At 37.7% G+C, this 26525-nt stretch overlaps 11 protein-coding genes across 11 annotated transcripts; 5 read left to right on the top strand and 6 right to left on the bottom strand. All coding sequences in view use genetic code 12, as the record gives it.

Moving 5' to 3' along the window:
- Nucleotides 1–14: 14 nt before the first annotated feature.
- Nucleotides 15–3584, bottom strand: IRE1 (bifunctional endoribonuclease/protein kinase; the record flags this gene model as incomplete). Its single annotated transcript, XM_067694243.1, has 1 exon — nt 15–3584. One exon carries the CDS (start codon nt 3582–3584, stop codon nt 15–17), a length of 3570 nt encoding a protein of 1189 aa, XP_067546582.1.
- Nucleotides 3585–4144: 560 nt separating this feature from the next.
- Nucleotides 4145–4885, bottom strand: I9W82_005099 (uncharacterized protein; the record flags this gene model as incomplete). Its single annotated transcript, XM_067694240.1, has 1 exon — nt 4145–4885. The coding sequence occupies one exon, from the start codon at nt 4883–4885 to the stop codon at nt 4145–4147; it is 741 nt and encodes a 246-aa protein (XP_067546581.1).
- Nucleotides 4886–6120: 1235 nt separating this feature from the next.
- On the bottom strand, nt 6121–7473 carry I9W82_005098 (uncharacterized protein; the record flags this gene model as incomplete). Its single annotated transcript, XM_067694239.1, has 1 exon — nt 6121–7473. One exon carries the CDS (start codon nt 7471–7473, stop codon nt 6121–6123), a length of 1353 nt encoding a protein of 450 aa, XP_067546580.1.
- Nucleotides 7474–8192: 719 nt separating this feature from the next.
- I9W82_005097 (uncharacterized protein) lies at nt 8193–11177 on the bottom strand (the record flags this gene model as incomplete). The annotated part of the gene is made up of 1 exon (XM_067694238.1): nt 8193–11177. One exon carries the CDS (start codon nt 11175–11177, stop codon nt 8193–8195), a length of 2985 nt encoding a protein of 994 aa, XP_067546579.1.
- An 818-nt stretch (nt 11178–11995) lies between these two features.
- Nucleotides 11996–12976, bottom strand: PHO100 (Pho100p; the record flags this gene model as incomplete). The annotated part of the gene is made up of 1 exon (XM_067694237.1): nt 11996–12976. One exon carries the CDS (start codon nt 12974–12976, stop codon nt 11996–11998), a length of 981 nt encoding a protein of 326 aa, XP_067546578.1.
- A 1799-nt stretch (nt 12977–14775) lies between these two features.
- PEX3 (Pex3p) lies at nt 14776–16173 on the top strand (the record flags this gene model as incomplete). Its single annotated transcript, XM_067694236.1, has 1 exon — nt 14776–16173. One exon carries the CDS (start codon nt 14776–14778, stop codon nt 16171–16173), a length of 1398 nt encoding a protein of 465 aa, XP_067546577.1.
- A 276-nt stretch (nt 16174–16449) lies between these two features.
- On the top strand, nt 16450–16944 carry SKP1 (SCF ubiquitin ligase subunit; the record flags this gene model as incomplete). The annotated part of the gene is made up of 1 exon (XM_067694235.1): nt 16450–16944. The coding sequence occupies one exon, from the start codon at nt 16450–16452 to the stop codon at nt 16942–16944; it is 495 nt and encodes a 164-aa protein (XP_067546576.1).
- Nucleotides 16945–17359: 415 nt separating this feature from the next.
- I9W82_005093 (uncharacterized protein) lies at nt 17360–18823 on the top strand (the record flags this gene model as incomplete). Its single annotated transcript, XM_067694234.1, has 1 exon — nt 17360–18823. The coding sequence occupies one exon, from the start codon at nt 17360–17362 to the stop codon at nt 18821–18823; it is 1464 nt and encodes a 487-aa protein (XP_067546575.1).
- Nucleotides 18824–18891: 68 nt separating this feature from the next.
- Nucleotides 18892–20478, bottom strand: I9W82_005092 (uncharacterized protein; the record flags this gene model as incomplete). Its single annotated transcript, XM_067694233.1, has 1 exon — nt 18892–20478. The coding sequence occupies one exon, from the start codon at nt 20476–20478 to the stop codon at nt 18892–18894; it is 1587 nt and encodes a 528-aa protein (XP_067546574.1).
- Nucleotides 20479–21258: 780 nt separating this feature from the next.
- Nucleotides 21259–22476, top strand: I9W82_005091 (alkene reductase; the record flags this gene model as incomplete). Its single annotated transcript, XM_067694232.1, has 1 exon — nt 21259–22476. One exon carries the CDS (start codon nt 21259–21261, stop codon nt 22474–22476), a length of 1218 nt encoding a protein of 405 aa, XP_067546573.1.
- Nucleotides 22477–23795: 1319 nt separating this feature from the next.
- On the top strand, nt 23796–26525 carry KSP1 (putative serine/threonine protein kinase; the record flags this gene model as incomplete). Its single annotated transcript, XM_067694231.1, has 1 exon — nt 23796–26525. One exon carries the CDS (start codon nt 23796–23798, stop codon nt 26523–26525), a length of 2730 nt encoding a protein of 909 aa, XP_067546572.1.

Below are 26525 nucleotides of genomic sequence, written 5' to 3'. Positions count from 1 at the left end.
CTCTGTATTATACTCTATGCAAAATATTCACTAAACACATACTCATGTTTCAAATTATCTTGAACACAATAATAAATCTCCATCAACAAATGAGGAAACTTTTCATTAAAATAATGATAAAATCCATTAGGTAAAGGAGACATCTTCTCTTGTAAACTGGGTGGCATATCATTATAATGATGATACTTGTTTCTAATCGCCCGCAACAAATCCATCAATTTAGTAGTTTGATACTTGCGATACTTGCCCAAGTTTTCCAAAAATTCCTCATCCGCAAGTTGTGTATGCCAATCCAACTTATGTACAATTTGAGCATGCTTTTCCAACTCAAGTAACAAATCACTTGGTGGATCACGTCTTTCAACTTCAAATCGGTCACTCACTTTGAGGAGGAATTCAAGACGCTTAGTAGGTGACCAAAACAATGGATGATGGAGGATTTTTGTAGTGCTGGGACGCATGGCCGGGTTGGCGTGAATTAAACTTGAAATCAAATCAATTGATTCATACTTGTCATTAGGACATTTAGTGAGCAAAATGGATAAATCATATTCACCTTTGATGATATTACCTTCACGCATGTATCGATCGCCAAATGGATGTAATCCATTAGTTAAAATGTAGAAAAATACACATCCAAGCGAGAAAATGTCAATGGCTTTGGTTAATCGTTTACCTCCTGGTGTTGAAGTTGTAGTTGATGTAGAAGTGGCAGTGCCAGGTGCAGCACCATTAGAATGGACTGAGGAAATAGAATCTGGTGAAATCTCCAACAAGTCATGATTGAGTAACAATTCGGGAGCTCTCCAGCCAGACGTCCCAGAGGCCGCATGCTGAGTAGTTGCTCTAAAAGATGACTGATCATGCTCCAACTTCTTACACAAACCGAAATCGGAAATCAATAATCGAACATTGTTCTCATACTGAATTTGCTCTTGCACAATTGGATCCTTTTTCAAATGATTAGGTTTCTTGACATTAGCAACTAAGATGTTTTGTGGCTTAATATCTCGATGAACAATCTTCAATGAGTGAAGGTAATGCAACCCACTAGCCAATTGATACAAAATATCGTTCCTTCTCGGTATCAATAAATCGGCAACCTTTTGAGGTTTTTCAATTATATCCTCCAACGTACACAAACAAAGCTCCAAAGCGATGTATAAGAACTTTTCCGACTCTGATGACTGTGAGCAAAAGTATCTAATAACGTTTGGATGATCATCAGACTCCTGTAACAACCGAACCTCATGGTTTGCAATATCATAGAAATCAAGCAACATGCGTTTGACTGCGACTGGTCGATTTTCAAAAGTACCTTCAAATACAACTGTTCCATGTGAACCATATCCAAGAACCTTGTCGGAAATAATCAAGTTGTTTTCAATTTGCAACTTCTTCTTCTGTTTTGGTGGTAATGGCAAAGCTTGTATAAGGCTCTTTGTTGCAATGATTTCCTCCTCGGCATCCTCTTCACTATTTTTATCTTCGTTGCTGGATTCCTTCTCTTCGGAAGTTTTGTTCTTGTTGATATGTCTTCCACCTCGTTTGGCTCCTCCCCTACTTCCTCTTTTTCTCTTCTTTTTGGTGACTGGTTCGGTCTCGGTCAACTCTTTCTCTTCATCGTTTTCGGTATTAACAGTGCCCTCCTGGTTAGCTTCAAGCACATCTTGTTCCCGATTAGGTGAAGGTTCAACTCCGTTGTCTGCATTCTCAACAGATTCAGCCTCTGGCTCAACAATTGTAACCTTCTTCTTTTGTATACCGTCTGTAGCTTTACCATTTGGTTGCGAATTCTCCACTTCAATCAACTCCATCACCTTCTCGGTATCGTGCACAGTACTTCCGCTATCTTCCTCCTCTGTCAACTCCTTTTCAGAAGACCCATTTGATTGTTGCTCAACAACAATATGTTTTGGTTCATCACCACCAATCACTTCCAAATCATCTTTCACCCTAAAGTTTCCAAATAACCTTCTAACGTACTTGTTTGATCTTCCGAAAAAGACAATCAAGATAAGGATCACCATCATGACACTTATATCCTCAACAATACGTTTAATAATGGCAGTAGATCCAGAAGAACCTATGCTTGGTGAGAAATTCTCAACTGTATCCTTCACTGGCTCAAGCATAATGACATCTGATCCAAGTGTGGAGACTTTGGCTGGGAATTTTATACCATCAATGATATTCGGTACCAGTTGCGCCGGAGTGTTATTTTCTTCATTACCATCACCTATCCTCTTTAAATCCCTAGGCGAAGAAAACTTTGAAACTGGTTGATAAGAAGATTCTCTTGACAATTCAACAACTCGATGTATTCCAGTTATCAAGTTTTCAACTTGTTCTGGCGTACTGGTTGAAAGTTGATAATTTTCAATATACCCTGCTGCCTCATTAACGCCTGCGTAATATTGATTCAATACAGCTTGATATCTAGAAATTGGTGCACTTTTGATCAAAGTTGGATAATTATGAAAACTCATAGCCACCCATTGATTTGAGTCTGATGTTTTGTTGAGAAAGACTAAATCGTCATTCTTTCCATCACTAGTCTGCAATTCATTTAGGACCTCCAATGGATGAGGTAGCAAAACATAATCTCTTTGTTTATCATTATGGAAGACATCAAATATATTGACAGCCAATGCTGGTAAGCGACTTATCCACACTGGAGTTCCAATATCCTTGTTTATAGCTAGTAAAGACCTGTCATGAAAAAATGTGAAATACAACTTATCCAATGACTGCTTGTTTTGCATAATCAAGTCATTATCAATATTATTCGGTACCCACTGATTGTAAGTGACATTCCAAACAATATTACTATTAGACTTGGAATGGATGGATAATTCATACGTGGTTTTCCCAATCATTATCGTATCATCTTGACCACCATCTCTAGGAGGCAAAGTAGTTTGCAGTACCGGACACTCATCTTGATTTCCAAACGAGGATTTAACCTCACCGGTGTGGATGTTTAAACTGTACAAGGATGTCTTTCTGGTACCTGTATATATTTTATCATCACCACTAAGTGAAAAAGGTGATTCCATAACCAAATGTTTTATGCTTGTCGGTAGTTTATTCAAGCCAAACATAGGGGTAAAGTAGTACAAAGTACCATCCTCATATGGTTCCACAAACCATAGAATATTTGATTGTTGACTCTTCAGATTTTCAAAAGTATTATTTGCTTGAACTTTAACCAAAGGTTCATCTATAGGTAAAGTCCACACCATAGTCCCGGTACTCCTTTCGACTCCATGTAGGTTGCCATTGATATCACTGACAAGTAAAATATCTTGCAATTCACAGTCATCAATTGATCTAAACTCCAATGGTAAAAGCGAATTACTGTGCTGGCGGTGATGTAGTGGCTGCTGTTGCTGTCGTTGTTGTTCATGTGTTGTTAGATGAGGTTGATGCTGTTGTTGGTTATATTCCACCTGACTCGGACGGATGACCTCATTTTCCTGTCTAAAAGCCAGTACAGTTGATTTTCCTAGTCGTTCCTTAGCCCAGGAAAGACTAATAAGTATAAGACATAGTAGTGATGTTATTATGGGAAATATCTGCATTGTATGATACAGTTTGTAATGGTCTATTCTATATGCATCTAATGGTAAAAATCTTTGGTTGGTGTAGTAAGACCAAATAAAAGTTTTAAAGGAAAGGGGGGGATGGGATGATCAGGTTTTGTATAGGGGGAGCAGGTGAGAATGTCGTTTGTCGCTTTTTTTTTTTTTTTCTCTCTTATGAAATTTTTTTTTTTTTTTGGCCTCAGACACACACACTCACACACTCATTTTTATGTCTGTCTGTCTGTTTGTTTCTCTGCTCATTTTCAATGCTTACTATAGACTATATATGCACCTCTGCGCTACAGAAGGGTAAAGAGATTCTATGCAAGTGATTTAGTGGAAATAGGATGATATATATCCGCATGGGTTGAAAACATGAAGAAGTTAGGCGAGCTGCTCCAGTCGTCAGACCAATTGAGATCATCTACACGGACTTCCCTCTTCCTTTACTTCTTATATCCATTATCAACTCTTTACATACATTATTTATCATTATCTACATTACTAATTTGTCACAGGACTCACATCATTATTCATCATAAACCCTTGTATTATTTTCAAGTTTGATTACCATCTTCACCAACCTCTAGCTTCATTTCGTTAAGTATATCTGTTGTCTTGACTTGTCTTTGATCGGCAATCAATGTTACCAACTGTAACGCAACATCCTTTAACTCGTTATACTTTTTCAACTGTTGAATGTGTCTTTTGATGATAACTTCTGGTTGATCGTTACCTTCCAATTCATGGATCAAACATGAACATTGCTGTTTGATTTCATCGAGGTTCTTTTCCTTGGTGTAGATACGTTCTTGATCTTCTGGGGTAAGAGTCGAGGTTGACGACGTGGCTGAATGTGACTTGAAAGACTCACGTGGATCTGCGTTAGCTGACTGGGTTGTAGGTGTTATAGGCGACGTACTGAGTGACTCTTGAAACAGTCCTGTAGCATGGTCTTCATCTATTGTAGCCGTCGCAAGAGCTGGAGCCTCTGTATCTTTCGATTGTACCTGGAGGCTTTGACTCTTGACAGAATTTCCTTGGCCAAGAGATGTTTGTAATTTTGATTGGTGTGGATCAGCATTTATAGAAGAACCAACAGTAGTGTTACCAACAAATGTACTATCATCGGATGAAGGTGGCACCTGCGACGACGACGATGATGATGATGATGGCACAACCCGTGCGGCATCTGAATTTGACTGTGTATGGCTATTTTCAACTGCTTTGTCATTATCAATCACAAGGTTTGTTGTGGGCTCAAGTAGTGAGCTAGTATGATCTATATCATCAGACATGTTTTTTCTGAATAGCTTTATGTGTGACAAACCTATGATGGAGAAACGATTCGTACTGTAGTTGAAGTGTATCTCTTTATTTGTGCCGATGGGGCAAGATGTGTTGCAAAAATTTATAAACTGGCAACAGAACCTTACTCACTGAGAAAAAGGATTGTTTGGTATAAGTAGGTAAGTATAGTTGTATCTAAGTAGGTGTAGATGGATCTACTATTAATCTATGACTAATAATGGTGGCAATATAACTTTACTGTGGCAAAGAATGATTAAAAGAAAACAGATGGTGTGTATGTGTGTGTTTTTTTTTTATTGAGATTTTAAAAAAATTTTTGTATTGGGACAGACAGAGAGAGAGAGAGAGAGAGAGAGAGACAAAAATAGATTTATTAAAATTTAAATTTTTTTCTTTCTTTTTATACAACGGATAAGACTTTTACCACAACCAACGTTGTTAACAATATATATGTACATCAGAAGAAACATTTCAAGGCCACGGTCTGTCGATAATGTTCTGGTCTTTATTAATCCTTCCACCTATAACCCTACGCAAGACTCCAATTACATCAATAGATTATATTTCTAGTCACGTGACGTTGCAAGTTTTTGTGTATTGGTCTTTGATCTTTCTGGTTTTATTCCTCGGGTTTTTCTCATTTCTTTACACAACAGTTTTTTTACTTTTTGAATAAACAATAAACTAAATAAAACTCAGCCACTATATACCTAAACTTCTTACCCCAGCTCAATGGCACCACATGAAAATTAAAAAAAAAGTGCTTCATATACGCAATCACATGATTCAGAAATCAAGATAGGATTCGCTGATTCATCTTCCCTCGATGTTTCCGTTTGCTATATCATCCTTTCTATTGTGTCGTTAATGTATGTCGTGTTATATAAAATCGTCACTCCAAATTACACAAAATGCAAAACATCTCCTTTTCATGACGTCATAATATTCTACAGTTCCGTATATCCAGCCTGATTATTGTTTTTCATTACGAAAGACAGGTTGAGCGAAATCCCGAGAGTGAGAGATTAGCGAATCTGCAAACACCAATCATTGTCAGCGGATTTGAAATGCACTTACACACAAAGCATGCGCATTTTACGCAGTATGTGTAACATAATGATGGTTCGAGTTTTACTACAAATGCAACACGTAATTAGGGTATCTGCAAAATATATCTATATAAAGTATCAAACAGAGTTCAGATCCGTTCTCTCTTTTAAGTTCATTTTATAACCATTGATGGCGTAGGGGCTGCAGGTAGTTCATCAAATCTAACTGGACCATAACGTCGTCTACCGTTATCACCACTATCATCATGTCTAACTTCATCTTGAACATTTCTCACCGCACGAGAACTAACTTTAAATCCATCACCTCCTCTAGGTACCACTTGGCGATAGTCCATGCCATTTGACCGAGCTGGCTGGGATCGATGATTGAGTTGACTATTCCCCACTTCAAATTGTGGTTGAACGAACTCCAGTCTCTGGTGCGATATAGGACCTGTAGTATACTGTTCTCCTCTATTTCGTTGCTTCAGACGTCCATTTTCTCTCTCTTTGGCATCTTTGAATAACAAGTAGTTCAGATTCCTTTGCTGGTGTTGTCGTTGGTGTTGTTGCTGATTTTGTAATTCTCTTTCACCTCCTCTTGGGTTCTGCATTTGCCACTGTCTGGGACCCACATAAGGAACTCCTAAATCATACTCACTACCCGACTTGGATCTTCTCTTTACTTTACCAACGTAAGCATGTCCAGTAGCCTCACCATCAACATTTACATAGCCCATGGCGTTATTGAAGCTAGGTGTTGCGGCGGGAGAACTAACATTCCTATTCTTTTGAGAAACTAAATTCACGCCAGGCGATGGTGATCGTCCTTGTAGATTAAATGCAAAAAACTTATTGAGATAGCCCAGTGATGATGATTGTTTCTCTTGTGATAAATTCTTCAATTCAGAATGTGAATTTTGTCGTGAAGCTAACGAAGTGAATGACTTGACATTACGCAACTTGCGAAGCTTTTTTGGTGGTGTTCCTCCTTCTGGTGATAACTTTGGCAAGCTAGTTTCTGTAGTTGCGGTTGTTGCAAGAAGAACTGATTGAAAGATTCGTAATAAGCACCACATTTGCTCCATTATGGCATCTCCATCAACCGATACCTCTCCATCGAGAGGCTGCTCATAGTTCATTCCCATATTATGCACTTGATGATTCAAATCACCAAACCTTGGAGCCATTCTTGAAATAACCTGCAGAATCATCATCTCGCCCCATTTAGCCCACAGGCCACAATTCTTCATCACCACAGCGTTGGCCAAAACAATATTATTCATCTTGCCACCACCGTAGAACAACCAGCACTTGATTAAATTTGCTCCTAAATGAATCAAAGCCCAATCGTTAAATACAATCGACACAAGCACATCAAGCAAAATGTAATAGAGCCAATAGTTTAGCAAGTACTGATACGAGCTCGGTCGAAATTCAATCTGTTGGTCAAGTGCTTTGAGTGTGTAGAGTCCGGGTATTAGTGCATTTGCTGTGGCAAATAGTAGACCTAGGATATTGAACATTCTTTGGTCCCAGTTGCGACGTGGAGTGCTAAAGAAGTAGTAGGGACTTTTTAAGGGACCTCTCTGGTTGACCAAAAACAGTGGGGTGAGCTCTATAAAAATTTCTGTGATGGAGAGGGTTATGTGTGGTCTTTATAAGGACAAAATAAAATATTTTTCGGAGTTATATAAATGCTTTTTATTCTAGCGCATAACAAATATATTGTCCATTCTTTAACCGAATGGACAATAACGGAAGAATTACGAATGACATTTCCACTTTGCTCTACAAAGAAGCGTAGGTAAACAATACCAATACAATACTACTACTATTTCATAGTTACAGAAGGTTTCATATTAACAAGATGAAACAGAACATCGTACTCTCTCTCTCTCACTCATTGTTCTCCGAAATTTTTTTTTTTGTGCCCGCAGTCAAAACTTGCAATTTGTTCCCAAATGGGAAATATATATTACACAAAATAGAGAAAGACATTTCTGTTATTAGCGAAGAACCTAGAAAACCACAGTCTAGAAAAGTATACAATAGCCAGCTAGAAGAGTTCCCTATGATGAATTGCTGGGAAGCGGATATAAGATGAAAATGAGCCGAGGTAGATAAACATTATTCATCCCTTGGAGCGATTGAAACTGTACATTTGCAGACACACCTACACCAACAAGCTCATAATCGTTCACTTTTCTAAATGAATCTCTATTTATTAACTACACAAAACGTATCAATTTTGACTCCCATTCATTTGAGCCATTGCATCCAACTTAAGCTCACTGCGTGAAATGATCCATTGCCAAACTTCCCTCTCAGCATCACAATACACTTTTGCTCTCATGGCTTCCTGACTTCCACCACGAGAAGAAAACAATGACAAGAACTTGTTAGTGATGATGTAAACCACAATAAATGTGAAAAACATAATAATGAATCCCATTATCGTACTGTCCATAATCGACAACGGAACCAGCTCACCGATAGAATTAGCCAAGGCACTAATTTGTTCCATGATCGTTTTTGGTTGCTGCTCAACTGGCTTTCCTTCTGGTTTCTCCTTCTTTTCCGTATTACGTCTACTTCTATTCGATTTCTTCTTTGTTGATCCACCATTACCATCTTTCTTGCCACTACCCTCCGAAAGTATCGTTCCCAAAGTCTCAATCATATCCTTCATACTATCTTTCTGCCCATCAATAGTTCCCTTCTCAATAGCACCTTTAATCCATGACTTCCCACTCCATTCAATAGATGACGCAACCCAAATCTTTGTTTGATTGTTCTGTGCCCAACTAAGGAATATCTTGGTTTTCACTTTGAATGAATTACCACTAGGAACATCGGGAGTTTGAGTAGTTTGAACAACTTCATAAAATTTCTCTGGATCATATTCAATTAAATCATCATCCAAAAGACACTTGGTTTGTTTAGGTCCAATTGCTCCTCCCAATGGCTTGATGTATGTGTAATGACGGTTCTTATTGTCGTTGGTTAATCCATGAAGACCTGATTCATCAATATCAAAGTTTTTTTGATCCTTTAGTACTCGTACAAAGTGTGATGTATCAGATCCAAACAAGAGTAAATAAACCACTCCTGGTGGCGCTTTAATAATATCTTCTGCGATAAATGTCTCATCGGAGGATTTACTATATCCAGTTTCAGTAGGTGCATGTGTAGCTGGTCCAACAATTGGAAATCCATTGAATCCACCATTGGAGTCCCCAGAATCATCCCCAGCACCGTTTTTACCTGAATTGCCTTCATCAGACTTTGCTCCTTCACCATTGTTTCCCTCCTTTTCACCTTCCTCATCCCCGTCTTCTAGTGATGTCTCATCATCTGCATCATCGGATCCATCCAGATTTTCGTCATCGGATGTATTTCCGTCGTCAGAGTCGGATTGGTTTTCAGAAGTGCCGTTGCTATTCTTTGCACCATTTTGTGCCTTTTTACCCAATTGTTTAGGATCAATGTTGGATTTCTCTAATAGTAAACGGTGCCACACATTGGTGATTAGCTTGAACGCCGAGTCACGCCCTATTATACTGGCAAATGTGTACTTCTGATGCAAGGTTTTGATAACCATACCATTGGGAAACAAGCCTGCTGTTGTTTTCTTTTCAATTTGAATCACCTCTTGTAAAGGAATAATTATATGCTTTACCCAACCAAGAATGTTTGAGTTGAAACAGACATAGTGGTCACTAAGGTACATCTTTCCCTGGACAAGTATATCCTTTGAAAGCGCACAGCTAAAGTCATCAATCAATTTCTCACTTTTGGGTAGTTTCTTAAACGCATGGTGAAATTCTTTATTACGTTTCTTTGATGCATGCTCTATCTTTATATCGTAATCAATTACATTATCAAGTTCTTCAGTCTCGGATCCTGACTCGTAAACTAACCGATCTTGATCCATTGTTTTATTTTGTGCTTGAGACTCACCGTTAGTAGGATTAGGACTGACCGCATTCGATTGTGCTACCGATGCCCTGCCATTTGACTGCAGCCTTTCACGTGGTGGCACCAGTCCACCATTGGTTGACGTTCTTTGCACACGTTTGACATCCATCCCATTTGATGTAACCTGTAGTTGATTTGCTGAGGGTAAATTTCGATTGAGTTGGCTCGGACTCATTGTTCGCTTGATACCACTGCCTCCTTCATTAGATACCTGAGAAGGTATAGATTTCACAGCTTGTACTTGATTGTTTTCAAAATCAGCAAGTGATAAGTCACCATTCCCCATTGAATTCAAAGGGGACTCTCGTACTGGTTCAAATTGTACTGATTGTGCTGCATCGTGTTCACCATCTGTTGAAACGTGCTGCGTCCCACTATTACTTGCAACCATGGAAACACTGTCCAGCTGGTGGTGATGCGGCGACAAAAAGGTTTCATCATCGTGTTTCACTGATTTGATAAAATTGTCTAATCTACTTGCAAACAGGTGCTCCTTTTTCTTGTCCTTCTCTTCCAGATCTTGTAAGTTTGACATTTTGTTGCTAGCCGCGGCAAGAAGAGACGATATGAACCCACCTGATTCTCCTTTCGTGCGTGAGTCGTTTGTTAATGACTTGGATGGGCTCACATTGTTCAATGATGAATCAGCTGAATTCGAACTATCGACGTGTGGTGGTGCTTGAAGATGTGACCATTTCGATCCAAGAGTGCCTGTTCTTGACTCCTGTCGAATTACCTTTACGGCAATTGCAGGATCTTGGCTTGCATCAATAACGTTTTCACCGTAATCTAGTAGTGAATCTTCTTCTTCCTCCTCGTCATCATCAACAGGTGCAATTATTTGTGGTGTAACTTGGCGCAGATTGGATTGATGTTGCGGGACATGTTGTGGATGGTGTTGCGGGACATGTTGTTGTGGATGTTGTGTTCGAAATGAGGGTGACGTTGGTCTCGGTACCGATGCCAGGTTGAAACTATCATTATATGGTCTCGTGGGCGATGAAACCCTACGAGCAGTTCTAGTTTTCAGTGACATTCTCAAGATGGATGGACCAGAACCTATTGAAGCGCAATCTATTGAGCCACGAGATGAAGGATTGGAAAGTAAGTCACTAAATCGATGTCGTCTTTTGTTGCTACCCTTTCTCTTTAGCTCACTATTGCTCTTGTTGGATTTGGGTGAGCTAGGGCTATGGTTGTTGCTCTCAGAGTCCGAATGCTTTTTTCGTCTTCTTGGTAAAAGTCCCATTTTTTTTTATTCGCACCCCTCTCTCTCTCTTTATCTTTTCTCTGTCACAAATAAAATTAAATTAATTTTTTTTTTTTTCTTTCACTCTTAATAATAGGGGAAGACAGTATGAATAGATACGGTTTATCAAGGATTATATGTGAAAGATGTGTACAATTCCACTCTGTTCAATTAAAAGAAAGTAGATTGACGATGGTTTGATAAATACGGATTTTTTTTTTTTTTTTGGTTACTGCATCGAAAAAGAAGAAGCAAACTTCGACCTTTAGTAGAAAAGCAACATCTATTGTCCGCATAAAATGTGTCTTCTGATTTGCATAAAGTACAAAAGTGGAATCATCGGATATAAAAAATGTCACATTACACAACAATTTTCTACCACTTTGTAATAGGCTTAGTCACTTTCACTACCGTGGGTGATGATACCGGAGCTCCTTTTAGCCCCTAGGTGCAATCCACTCAATCCATTTGAAGGCTACAATCGGTGTAAGTTCACGGTGGTAGCAAAAACTGAGGATGAATATGGAGAGTTGCATGGCGGCAAGGTTAGATGAATAAGCCACTACAGTTTTCAAGTCTAGACTTTTTCTGAAGTAAACGCAAATAAACTTCCCCCTCCCCCTTATCTTTATTGTTTAAACTTCGGATATGAAATAAAAGTCCGAAAAAAGTTAAAAGAAACCTCTCTCTCTCTCTCTCTCCGCGCCTAATCATATCAAAACTCGGATTTAAATTAAGTTAAATATACTTTTTTATATTAAATGATATACATAAAAGAAAACGGCAACGATAAAAGAAATAAAAAAAAAGTGACTGAACTAATCAGTTTTGAACAATGGACCCAACAATCCACCAACTTGGTTGCTGATACCCAAGTTGGCATCGTAATCAATAGCGAAAACGGAAACAGAAGTGGAACATTTGGTATGTTCAACAATCAAGTTTTCTGAAGGTAATGAACAGTCACCATTGTTGCAAACGGTAAGTGGCTGCCAAGCAGTTTGAGCGTATTCAAACAAGTTTGAAGTAGCATTGAATTTCAAATCAGCACCACTAGCATATTGACCAGTCAATCTAGTGAAAACCCATGCTGGGTCGGAACATGATTCGTTTTCGTAGCCGACTTTAGGGAAGTTGACGTTCAAACCAACACCAATTGGCAAAGCTCTGGAGTTGTCACCTTGTGATTTGAATAATGTTTCAACGAATTCAGTAACCTTGTTGGCGTAGATAGTGGATGGTTCTTGAGTGTCATTCAAGTCCAATGAATCCTTAAAGAAAGAGTTGTTGGAGTTTGATCCACTGAAGGCAATAGCAGGGTATCCTCTGTAAACTGAGTTGTAAGTAGCACCAACAGTTCCTGACAAGGTAAACATACCTGGTGACAAGTTTGTACCTTCATTTGGACCAGCCACAACTAAATCAATGGTGACGTTGTTGAATTTTTCTGGGACAACGTATTGCAAACCGAAAGCAATTGATGAAGCTGGAGTACCGTTGAAGTACCAGATGTGGTCATCATCTTCTTCATGACCCCATGATGGAGAACCAGCAGGTGGGTATTTGAATTCACCATCAGTTTGTAAAGTTGGAGAAGTTGGAATATCAAATTTACCACCGAAACCTGATCTTTGGGAAACAGGAGCAACCAAAAACACTTGATGTCCAGCTTCTTTCAACTTGTAGTAAGTGGCTCTAATGTTGGTAGCTTGCCATCCATCATCATTACTCAAAAGAATGTTCTTGGCGATAACAGCAGTTGCGAGGAACAAAAGGATTGATTGGGTCAAGAATTGCATCGTTGGAATGTGTTGTTGTAGAAAAGGGATGAGAAAGGATGGGATTGAAATATTTTGATATGTAAAAGGATATTGGTCCGGTATTTATAATCTCGGTGTTGATCCCATCGTGGGAGAAAACCTGGGTGTGTCTACCCGAGCATTGTTTTCAACCTGTATGGCTCCATTAGTTAGCTTCAACTCAGTGATGCCGTTCGAGTCAGATAAACAATGGTAAATTAGCCGGGTTTCTTTCATGGATTTTTTACAGGTTTTTACACCAGAACTAGAACACAAAACCGTTTAACAATGCAAAATTAATTTATTAATTTCTTTGGTAAACAACAACGTGGGCCCTTTTTCTCTATAGAGATACACACTCTAATAATGTTACAAACTGATGCATAAAATGGGACCATTCTTGCTTCGGTTGAGGCTTCCGATTTACAATACCACGAGGGCATGTTGTGGTAAGAGAGGCGCCAGAATTGAGCTTGGATTGCGAGGGCTAAGAAATATTTGTAAAGGATGTCAACCTAAACCGATCAAAAAGCTTACACTCAGGCTTTGACACTCCCTACTAAAATCTTCTATTGTTTTGTCGGGATTCACAGTTACAAGAAAAAAAAGATGTTAAAAATAGTTTTACTTTTGAAGGACCAATAGTGGACGCAAATTAAACGCTACACGTTCACAAAAACAACCAATTTAAATTACCTCCTGGATAAACGTGTGGGCTGAGAACTTATATTTAGTTCCTGAAGTTGCATGAGCTCAAGGAAAGCTTGTGAACTCTGCTTTCCCTAAACTAGAGCTGTCAAGTCAAATACTCAAAGGTTTAGCGCTATGCGACGATGTCCAATATTTCGGCTTTAAACGCAAATTACTCTCGACATTCAAAAACAATAGATCTCAAATAGTTTGCTATTTCAATCCTTCCTACTCATGTTCACTTTGTTTACTCTTATTGTTTTCTTCCGAAATTGGACAATTAATGATCAGATTCGGTAGTTTGTTTACGTTTGAACAAAATAGAAAAAACCACTCGTATAACTTTATAGTGAATGGTTTAAATTTAAATTTAAATTTATTTATTGTAATCAATTGCTGAATTATTACAAAGGCACGTTTTCTGTTTGCCGCAATTGAGACTTATTTTTGTGACATAATTAGGGTGAAAGAGGCCCACGAGGGTATTGAAGTTTAGTGAATGACGTTATGGATTTGAAAAGTACTAGAGAAGCTCCGGAGAAAGCAAAACAACTGTTGTAATATAATGGTTATACATGTTTTTAGATTCTTTTTGAAGACTTTAAGTTTGTTCAAGATTTTGCAACAAATTAAAGTGAAATTCTTGACTCTTTGAACATTGAAAATATGAAATTCTAAAATTCATAATTCTTTCTATTCTTTCCGGTTAGGACCAGTACCATTATCTACCTTCTTAATATTACCACCACCCCAATTGCTATAGGAAGCTGTTTATTCCCCCCCCTGCATCATGTAGTGGAGGTTATTAAAAGTGTTTGGTAGCGTTCATTCACCCCTCTTTCCCCCCACTTTTCATTAAAAGCCACGGTCAAACAGAAAAAAATTCACATTTTCAAATGGTAGCGTTATGCACTCAACATCCAACACAGTCAAAGGAGAAAAAAAAAAAAAAACTGTACCATATGGTTGCATCTTCAGACAATAAAAAAATCAAATTGTGGGGTCTGGCGACTTATATTAGATATTACTAGCATTAAACTAAGAGGTCCTTAGTCAGTCATCACACGTTCCACACTAGATATATTACCAAGAAAAACTTCAAACAAACGATGGCCATTTTCTCATCTTTGGCAGGGTTCTTTAACCGTAACAAGAGAAGAATATTTATAACTTCAGCAGTCACATTTTCCATCTATTTGCTTGTCAATGAATTTGTCATCAAGAAGTTTAGAAATTACCAAAATGCAATTCGTCAAGAATTTATGTTTAAACAACAAATTAGACAACGATTTATTCTGACTCAACAAGATTGTTACTATACGATTTTAGCATTGCTTCCAGTATTGGCTCAGCCTATAGTTGATGCATTACCAGTTGATTTGATTACACAAGCATTGAGGTTGAAGAAGGGGCAACAGAATCAGCCACAAGCTGCCAGTGGTAGTAATAGTGAGTTGACCACTGATAATCTTAGTCTTTTGGAAAACAACAATAACCCACAGCTGCAGTTATCGGTATACATGAATAAGAGTAAAGCTGAGTTGTGGGATTTATTAAAAACAAAGACAATTACAAGGACGTTAACTTTGATGTATTCAATTTCAGGGTTATTGTTGATTAGTAGATTGCAAATGAACATTTTGGCAAGAAGATCATATTTGGAATCAGCAATTGTGATGGCTGGAGTTAAGAATCCAAATAATGATATTGATCCTCATGAAAACTACATTATTGAACAAAGTTATCTTTCTCTTAGTTGGTGGCTTTTGAATAAAGGTTGGGCTAATTTGAGTTCATTAATTGAAAATTTAGTGGTTGAGAAATTTAAAACTATAAGTCCTAGAAGTGAGATTGGGGTTTTTGATTTTGAATTAATCTTGACTGAAATTATTGAAGATATCAACACTAACAATAAGCAATATGTGTTGGATAATTTGTTTCCTATAAAGTACCCTGACTTATTAGAGACTATATTGAATACCAATTCAGATGTGATACATCAATTGGATATCCCGGATTCAAATTTAACGAAATTGATCAATGAAACAAGTTCAATCATGTCAGATAACAATTTATACTTTTTTGACTTGTTGAATCAATTGATAGTCACCAATTTGCAAACACTTACATCCAACCTTTCATCAAGCTTGTCCAATACATCAAATAGTTTAATGATGAGTGATACTTTACCGGGCCAGCAGCAACAGCAACAACAATCCCAAGAATCCAAGGTCATTGAGTTGGATAACAAACCATATAAACTTGCTAGCTTCTTGGCACAGTTATCTGTTCAAAACGGGGTAATGATTAACAATGATGATGCTAGTGGGTCCAATACTGAAGAGGATGATATTGAGGATTTAATCAAGAGCCTTGAGAGTGGACAAGGGTTTACAGGTGATGGTTATGGAGCTCATGAATTAGGTGGAAACGTGTATATAAACACATTGAATAACTTGGATGAACTTGAAAACTTTAGTGCTGGTATCTATTCCAATTTTGAATAGAGTTAAAGTGTACATAAAGAGAGATTATATTTAGTCTGTTTTACTACTTAATACGATGATTCATGAATAGAGGAGGAGCCGTAGTTGCTATAATACTTATGTCTGCTTTGTAGTTGTTTCCCTCTTAGTTTTAAGGCAAGTGGAACGGCGTGAGACGAGTAAAGGGAGAGAGCGAATAAAGAGAAAAAATTATTCTCATATAAAAAACCACACACACCTTTGATTACACGTATACTTCTTCTTACAATCAAACTACATCTACAACACAGCACAACCATGTCTACACCAAAAGTTATCCTTGTATCATCAGACGATGAGAAATTCCCAGTTGAACAAAAAGTTGCGGAAAAATCAATCTTGATCAAGAACATGATTAACGATTTAAACCCAGATGGATTAGCTGAAGATTTCGAAATCCCAACACCAAACGTCAGAGCCAATGTCTTGTCTAAAGTCTTGGAATGGTGTGAACACCACAAGAATACCGTTTTCCAAGATGATGAAGATGAAGATGCCAAGAGATCTGTGCCTGTTGAAGAATGGGATAGAAATTATTTAAAAGTTGATCAAGAGATGTTGTATGAGATTATTTTGGCGGCTAATTATTTGAACATTAAGCCATTGTTGGATAGTGGATGTAAGATGGTTGCGGAAATGATTAAGAATAAGAGTCCAGAGGAGTTGAGAAAGACTTTTAATATTGTTAATGATTTTAGTCCTGAAGAGGAAGCTGCTATTAGAAAGGAGAATGAATGGGCTGAAGATAGATGAGGAAGTGAGCTTAGAGCGATGACTCTTTTGTCATTTTCCTTTTTCCTTTTTTTATGAGGGGTGATTTGATATTGCTTTTTGTCTTTATAGGCTTTGTTATGTGTGCAGAAATAACGACAACCGTATCTGTGTGATTGAAACTGCTCCATAATTGAATGAGTGATTCTGTAGTTAGATGAGCCTTTATGTGCTCTTCTGAGTGCCTCTAAGTTTCATCATGTGTTTTATACTGACTAGTATGATTACGCTACCATTTACTCTGTTGTGTTTAAATTTCTTTTTCTTCTAAATTTATTGCAACTAAATAATTCATATTACTACCACATACATAAAAAGAGGGTCTTTCTTTACATTGGCGCTCTATTAAACATAGCTTAATACTCACAAAGACTTCCCCAAACTGTTTTCTACAGAGATGTCAACGAGTCCATCATCAGATAATGAAGATAATGCAAGTAGTTTTATTGACGAAGCATCAGCAGCAGCAGTAGCTACCGCAGCAGCAGCTTCTACTACTGATTCCCAAGATTTACAACAATTATCAGTTGAACAATTGAATCAATATCAAGACAAGATATCCCGAGAGTTCAAACTGCTTTCCAAAGACTACCTCAACAAACGACTCTCTCGAATAAATGTCATGTTGGACAAACTCAATAGTCTGATTAAACTAGCTACTGCAAACGATAAAAGTTGGTTAAAGATTTACAATTTTGAAATTGAAACCATCAATAATATAATGACAAATACTGAAGATTTGATCATGGTTGGTAACAAGACGATTTCGAATAAACCGGACTTGTTGAAACTGATGGATGAATATGAAGTTGAATTGCAAGAAATTTTCACCAATTTACAAAGTCCGTTCGATTTTGATGATACTTTTAAGTTTGATAATGGGGAGATTAATAATGAATTGAATAATTCACATCTTCATTTAAGTAAATTACCATTTCCTTTCTTGTTCAATCAAAGTTTCAAACCCCATCGTGATGAATTGAAAAGTATAAGTTTGGAAAAAGATTATCAACTGAAGTTGATTCGAAATAATTGTCGGAATAATTCAACTATTGTTTGGAACCAATATTATATGAAGTTGAATCAGTACAAGAATAAACTACTAGATAATGCTCAACGTGACTTGAATCAGTTGTATAAAGATTATCATCAGCTAAATGAATCAAGAAATGAAGAATTACTAGATCGATATTACTATCGAAGTTTAATATCACCTCAGTATCTTCTGGAACTGATTGACAATTCAATTAATATGACAAATACTGACGATTTGGAAGCTATTGTGAAGACAAATCACGATTCGAATTATGTCGAATTAGATACTCGATTAAACCCCAAAAACAAGATTGAATTGTCAATGATACGACAACAAGATAAACGTAATGATAATTTAGTTGGGGCAACTCATGCTGCAATCAAACGAAGGTACTCAAAGGCATTTAAGCTTCGTAATGGTGATACTGCTGCTGTCGCAGTTGCTTATGGGACCAATCAATCGAGAGTTGATGATGATTTACAACTAATAAGACGCAAGATACGCTGTCAGAATGAAAAGAAACAGCATGGATCAATCAGAGATGAGGATGATAATGTTTATTCTCGTACCCTACATGACTACTCTGACGAAGAAGATGCAAGAGAAGAACAGGGAGATAAAGAAGACGAAGGTGGTAGAGAAAAAGAGGATCATGGTGATTATGAAGAAATTATGGAAGAATACGATGTCGAAGAAGACATGACTCCAGCACAACTTGAAGAACGCAAGATTTACAAACATGTCTTGAATAATCGCCCCAATTCGACTTCGTCTAAATTTAGAATGTTGGAATTACCTCCATTGGAAAACTTTCCAAGGCTATAATGAAAATCAAAAAAAAGCACCCTAAATATAATTAAAAATGCTATATATGCTAAAATATTCCCATAAACTTAATCCTTTTCTAATAAGATACTTGCATTTTTCAAATTAGCTTCTTCAATCGTCGTATCCAAGTTTTCAATGAATTTAAATGCCTTGTTTGAACTATTGGAAAGAGTAAATCTATCCTCTGCAGTCACACCATAATCTTCTGAGTTTGAGCCAAGTACAAACTTCAACCATTGAAACAACACTACTACTTTATCGTCGAGTAGTAATTTTCGAACAAGTCTTTTACCATTGGGGAATCGAATTTGTACCCTGGTAGTTGGTTGGTCTGTTGGTTCTTTATGGTCCACCGGTTTAATTGAATCAAAGATATCTTCATCAGTTTGAGGTGCAGACACAGCAGTGACACTGTCCTCCTCCTCATCCTTCTCTTCTTCGTCATCACTAATCAAACTTATCGCATTTTCAGCACTCTTGCCATTCTTTTTGGCATTATCCAAAACACTCTGTTTCATAGCTAATTCAATTTGTTGTTCCTCACTCAAACTATCAGGATCGATCTTGGTCTCATGATGCACAAGAGGATTACTTGATTCTGGATGTAAGGAAAAGTTGTCCAAGAAATCATAAACTTCGTCCAACCAGTTGTCAACGTTGGGAACTTCTCCATCTTTCCATTTACGCACACGTTCACCAGTAAGTGGATCCAATACTGCCAAATGAGGAAATGTATCAACTTGATAGAAATTGGCATAAGCTTCTCCATCATATGAATCACGTTGATATTGTAAAAATATAAAGTTTTCCTTTGCAACTTGTTTAACTCTAGAATTTGACCAGAAATCCCTATTGAAAACTTGAGATTGGAATTCAGATGAATCTTGTATATTGATTAGAATCCATTTGTTTTCTTCCTTGGCTTTTGCTCTAGCTTGATCTAATGTCAATACGCTAATGATATCAAATGGTGGTCTAAACAAATTGGCTAGTCTTCTTTGAGTTGAAGTTAACTCAGAATCACGTTCTTGTCTAAGTCGCCTCCTACGTCCAGCAGGGCCTCCATTTCCAACATGACTTCTAACAATTTCCTCAATATCATCGTGATCTTCTTCATCTGAATCCAATATCTGTACATCATGATCTGCGTCTCGCGCATCTGTGTAGTCATTATCCATTTCGTCATCATCATCGTCGTCGTCGTCATCATACGCATTATACGCGTTAATGTTTCTTCTGTTATTGAAATCAAAACCTTGATGGAAGATCCCTTGTTGCCTGTGGCCAAATATATCAGGTGGACGTGGCATGTGACCCATCATCAGACCCACACCGGCACCTCCACCACCAAAGCCAGGAAACGAGTCAACTAAGGTCTCATGTCGATGCACATTTGCATCTGCCTCGCGTACATCATTGCCACCATAGGCTTGCTCTTGTAGTTGCTTGGCGTAGGCTTCATCGTCGAGATCTGTATTGGTCCTGCTATTGTTTGTATTGTTGTTATTGCTAGATCCTCCATGTTGACCTGATTCCATGTATAAAGTTACTGCTAGTTCTAAGTCGCCTCCAGCCACATCTAAAAATTGTGTTGCAACAGATTCATCTTCGATACCAGTGACAGCTAGAAATGTAGGCACTTGATCATCCATTGTGTGTGTAAGGACAAGGGTTAGTGACTAATTGAATGAGTCTGTGTTGGATTATCAGTGAGTTTCTGGATCCTTGTACTCTCTTGTGTTGCAAAATCTCAAATGGCAAAAATTGTGAAAAGAGATCTTTTGACTCTCTCACTCTCTCTATGGACAAATGTAATGTTTTCTTTTTTTTTTTTTTTGTAATGAGGTTAAGTTTCGCACGTGCATACATCCAAACACCCATACACAATACTACATACAGTTCAGATGATGTGGCATTCACGAGATGACCTTGACTCTTATCACAAGAGCACTCTTTATGCTTTTGCTAAAGACAAGAAAGACATTGATCGATTGGCTGCATAATTCATCTTTTTTGCGACACGGTTCTCTCTTCTTCTTGCATATCCGCGGCAAAAGAAACCGCAAACTAAAAGGGAAAGTGTTGATTATAAATAGAGATATCGCATAGAAGGAAATGGAAAAACAAAAAAAGCCGTTATGGCGTGATTTCTATTTAGTCAGCATGTTTTGTGAAACTCGGAATCTTCTATCGAGTAACACGTTTCAACGTCAAGCACTTGACGTATGATGCACCTCTATTGTGCTGACAAATTCACATACAAAAAAACAATGCAATGCACGTATGACAAATAGAGAAAACCTCGGCCGAGAAGACGATGCCTTCATTCAAGTTTTGCATCCATGCTGAAACCTATAAAAAGCAGACAATTTTCACCTTTGAGATGAATTGAGAAATGTAGTAACCACTCATAACAACAAGACAAATCAATAATGGTAGACTATTCCGAAACAGTTAGTGTTGACGCTTTAGGGGAAACCAAATTATTCCATTCAATTCAAGTTGGTAAAAACAAACTTGCCCAACGTATTGCTCATGCGCCAACCACAAGACTTAGATCAACTGCTGATAACGTTCCAACTGATTTGCAATTGCAATATTACAAAGACAGAGCACAGAAGGATGGTACTTTGTTAATCACTGAGGCTACATATGTCAGTGAAGGTGGAATTGGTTTGCCTCATACACCTGGTCTTTGGAATGATACTCAAGCTAAAGCTTGGAAACAAATTACGGATGCTATTAGACAACAAGGATCATTTTCTAGTGTTCAGTTATGGCATTTAGGACGTACTGCAAGTCCAACAGTGTTGAAACAAAGAGGATTACCATTTGTTGGTCCTTCAGCAGTTTACACGAGTGAAGAACTGGAAAAAGAAGCTAAGGAATCTGGCAATGAATTGAGAGCATTGACCAAGGAGGAGATTGAGCATTTGATTAATGAAGAGTTTCCCAATGCTGCTAGAAAAGCTCTTGATGCTGGTTTTGATTATGTTGAATTACATTCTGCTCATGGATATTTATTGAGTCAATTTTTGAACCCAGTTAGTAACCAAAGAACCGATGAGTATGGAGGATCAATTGAAAACCGTGCTCGTTTGTTATTGAGTATTATTGATAAGTTGATTCCGATTGTTGGTGCTCATAAATTGGGAATTAGATTTTCACCTTGGGCTACTTTCCAAGTGAGTGAACCAGAGGGAGAAGAAATCCATTCTTATATTTTAAGAGAATTACAAAAGCGTGCTGATGAAGGTAATGAATTGGCTTATCTTTCTTATGTTGAACCTAGAGTATCTGGAATAGTTGACGTTAAAGCTGATGATATTAAAGGATCAAATGCTTTTGTATCAAAGATTTGGAAAGGAGTAATGATTAAAGCTGGTAATTACACCTATGATGCACCAAAGTTTAATGATTTGATTAGAGATATTGAAAATGATAGAACTTTGGTTGCTTGGTGTAGATTCTTTACATCTAACCCAGATTTGGTTAATCGTTTGAAGAATGGTTATCCTTTGCAACATTATGACCGTGATAACTTTTATCAACAATATGATTGGGGTTATAACACATGGAATAATTATGGTGAAACTAAGAAATATGATGAAGAAGCTGAAAAGAAGAGAATTGGTAAACCATTAGCTTAAGGTGTAAGCGTAGATGTTTATATAGAAGATATAGAGTGAAATCAATAGAATACAGACTTTTAATATATCGTGTAATGCTGGTGTATAGTAAGATCTTTAATAGTCGTGTGATGAGTGGAAGATAAAGTCCGAGTTGGTTACGTCACAGTTTCAGAAAGGAAAAAAAAAAAGAAATTTTATTTCTATGTCTGTTAGTTCTCCTATTTTTAGATATCTCATACATACAAAGTAAGTAGTGTAACTTTATGTTGGGAGAGTGAAAAAGCAAAAGAGCGGGGGTTCTTGTTAATAATGAATTGACTTACGTGGCAGTTTATCCTTGGATGAAAACCTATCGATTACTTGATTGGTTGATTGCGTGTGTCTATTTTATTGACAGTCTATTCTAGAATATTCGATAATAGAAAACTGTTTATCTCTTTCTCTCCCCTCCTTTTTTTTTTCCCCAAGTTTTATTGCTTTCTTTTGTTTTAGGGTTAAACAGTGTCGTGTAATTGTATAATACGACATTGCATACAAAAAAAAAAAAAAAGATCAGTCATAAAACTGTAAGAAAGAGAGTGATACGAGAGAGAGATAAATTTTTTGTTGAACAACTTAATCTTTTACAAACAGAACTTAACGAAACACAGCACACAGTCACCAAATTCATACTCCATCTCATCACATCTATCCCATACTCAACTGTTATAATACTCCTATAGATTTTTCTCCCATTTTTTGTACACAACTTTTTACATTTTACATTTTATCATTACGCCACAACAAAAAGACACCACAACTCATCCTAAATCACCAGACCAAAAAAAAATCCCATTAAACCTTTAGATAATCAACCAACTACATCCCCCATCATTTCCAACACTTCATACAGTATCTCACTCACATCCTGCATCTACTTACAAAGTGAAGACCACAGACAATTGATATTTACTTCACTTACTACACTGCATTCATTCATTTTATAAATAAAAAAAGAAAACCCCAAAAAATAATAGCATCTTGTACAAATTTACTACACTCATTTATGTCCAGTTGATCCCTAGTTCAAATAACAACCCCCTATACACATTCAATTGAATCGATATTTACACTTTAACGCCCCCTTACTGTTTTTTTTAACGACCACTTGTTCCAATTTTTTTTTTTTTTTTCCTTCTTTTTAAACATTACTTTACTTCATCTACTTCACTTGTTTTAACCAAACCATCAGTCCACATAATATAGCATCTACCACAAACACCACTAATTTTTAACCCATTTTTACAGTCAACAGATCACAATCTTATAACTCAATTGTTATTATTTTTACAATCCTAATGGAACAATTTGAAGAATATGACAAGGGTAAGCTATTGAGAGATAGGTATATTAAAGTCAGTGATATTAGCGAAGGATCCTATGGATTGGTGTCTGTTGCCAAGGATGTCAAGAAGAATGACTTGCTAGTTGCGGTCAAATTTATATATCCTGTTGACTATAAGAAGGGCTACACCAAGGATCAAACCCAATCAAGACCTTCATCAAGCCCTGCTCGTTTAAAATCACCTCAAGCTGGCTCACCAAATAAACATGATAAAAACACTAGATTTAATAGTTTACTCAATGAAGCACAAAAGGAGATCAAGATTCATAAAATATTGGGTGAACATCCCAACATTTCCCAATTGTACGATCATTTTGATTCGTGTTTGGTGTTGGAATTTTGTTCAAGAGGAGATCTTTATGAAGCAATTCATAATGGCAATGGTCCAGTCACTACACAGGATATCAAAGATGTCTTTCAGCAAATTCTCAATGCAGTTGGATTTTGCCATTCCAAAGGTGTATACCATCGTGATTTGAAACCAGAAAACATTTTAATTGCTGAAGATTGGAGTATTAAATTATGTGATTGGGGATTGGCCACAACTACAAAAATTGTCACCAATAAGGATGAATTTGACGTTGGGTCTGAGAGATATATGGCACCAGAACTATTTGATAAGGAGATTGAGTCATATGATGCTTCAATGATTGATATATGGTCAATTGGTGTCATTTTGTTGACTTTGGTTTTCCACAAGAACCCCTTTCAAGTTGCCAATTACTCCGATAAGAGGTTTCTACAATTTGCCAGTAACAGAGAAGCATTGTTTGACATATTTTCAACAATGAGTGGAGATTTGTTCTCGGTGTTGCGGTTCTGTTTAACCATTGATCCAACTAACCGTGATTTGGATAGTGTAGCAAAAGAATTGGACGCATTGAGGTTCTTTACAATTGATGACGAGTTTGAGTACGAATATGACTACAATGAAAGCGATGACGAACGTGATTCTGTGGAAGGTGCAGGTTCAGACGAGGCTGACCTTGATTATGAGTACTTGTCTTATCGTAATGAAGATGGCGGTAAGTCTCAGTCACATTCGGGAGTAGCAGAAGTAAAACCTCTTGAATTCACTACTGGTTCTGCAGAGAAGGACAAGCCTGTAATCTCCCCTCATTCTAGATATGACATTCCTCACAATCATAGGGCTGATGCACTTTTGTCGACAAACACAAAAGCCAAGCCAATTCCAATCAATACCCACGACTTCAAGTTTATTCGTAACACTAGAAAGCCGTTGACTGTTGCATCGTTCAACCAGAATGCACAGACGAACAGAGGAGGTGCCAACGGCAGACTTGGCAATTTCAACCGAGAAGACTATTTCACACCAAAATCAGTTTTCAAACACTACATGGATAAATACGGGGACAAGAAGAAAAGCAGCAACTACCAACATCCTAATTACCATCAAAACAGGAATGGTAACGTCAATGGAAATGTCGTGGAGCACTCAAGACCTCCGCAATTGAGGAGAAAGAAGACATGGAAAACGAACCAGAGGTATAGACCATCGGCCCAAACTGCACATTTAAACATTAGTGGAAGACCTACTGGAAAACATGGTGCTCCTCCACGTGACGAGTTTCCACGGTCGATGGATAGAAATGGAGGTGGTGGCAAACGTTTGTCAGCCAATATGAACTCTGCGTACAATGCAGTACCACAACCCAGCAGCTTGGGGTTGAATAATGCACCAAATGGCTCTTTATCGGCAAATTTGTCAAACTCTGGAAAATACATTCCTCCATTTCTACGTTCGCCGAATCGTCAACCACAGAAATCGCCCCTTCATGAGTCATTGTCTGAGGATATTGATGATTTGATTTTGGGTCATGATGACGAAGTTTTCCATTTGGAGGATGATTATGTTGGTGATGAAGGGAAAGAAAATGTTATACCCAATGGAGTACATTCTAAAGCTGGAAGCATGAGTGGCGATGAACATCGTGCTGGATTTTCGCTTTTCAATGAAAAGAATGGATATACCAATGGAACCGGCTTCCATGTCAATGGAAATGGTCGTCTCCATAGTGCAAATGTCGACCACAAGGGGCAACTCAAACCTTCCCCTACAAAGTCATTACATGATGGTGGTAGCAGTTTAGATCATGCAAGTGGTGGAAAATACATACCACCCTGTAGACGTGGATCCGTCTCGCGCACAAACCCAACTGGTACTGAGAGTGTTACAGGAGGCGTTAGTATTGCTAATGGAGCAAAGAAGTCGATCCACTATAAGAACCGTAGCTCGGTTGATGGTTTTACCAGTGATGGGTCCAGTGTTGGACGAAGTTTCAATGGATACTCTAGTGGCGCTGGTGTCGGCAGTACCCCCAAGAGCTTGAATGGATTTATGGATAAGCACGGCAATGCTGAAGCGGGCACCATTCATAGTTATTTGAAAGATTCGCTTAAGGCGAATAACCGGTTAAATACTGGTGCTACTGAGACCAAGAGACGTACTGCTACAAATACAAACAAGCCGAGAAAAGGTGTTGGAAGTGGCCGCAGTGACAAGAGCGGTAACGACAGCAAAAGCGGAGATGAGTTTGGAAGAGGAGGCAGTGGAGGAAGTGGAGGTTTAGCTACTACCGCCAATGGTGCGTTGAATATCGGTAGCTTTAATGATTTATGGATAGGGGGTGAGAAAAAGAATTGGAGTGATTATGATGACTGA

This window comes from Candida metapsilosis, assembly GCF_017655625.1.
Source record: "Candida metapsilosis strain BP57 chromosome Unknown scaffold7, whole genome shotgun sequence".
In the NCBI taxonomy this organism is placed as follows: Eukaryota; Fungi; Ascomycota; class Pichiomycetes; order Serinales; family Debaryomycetaceae; genus Lodderomyces; species Lodderomyces metapsilosis.
Note: the sequence above shows the minus strand (reverse complement) of the source record. Positions and strands in the feature narration are given on the sequence as shown.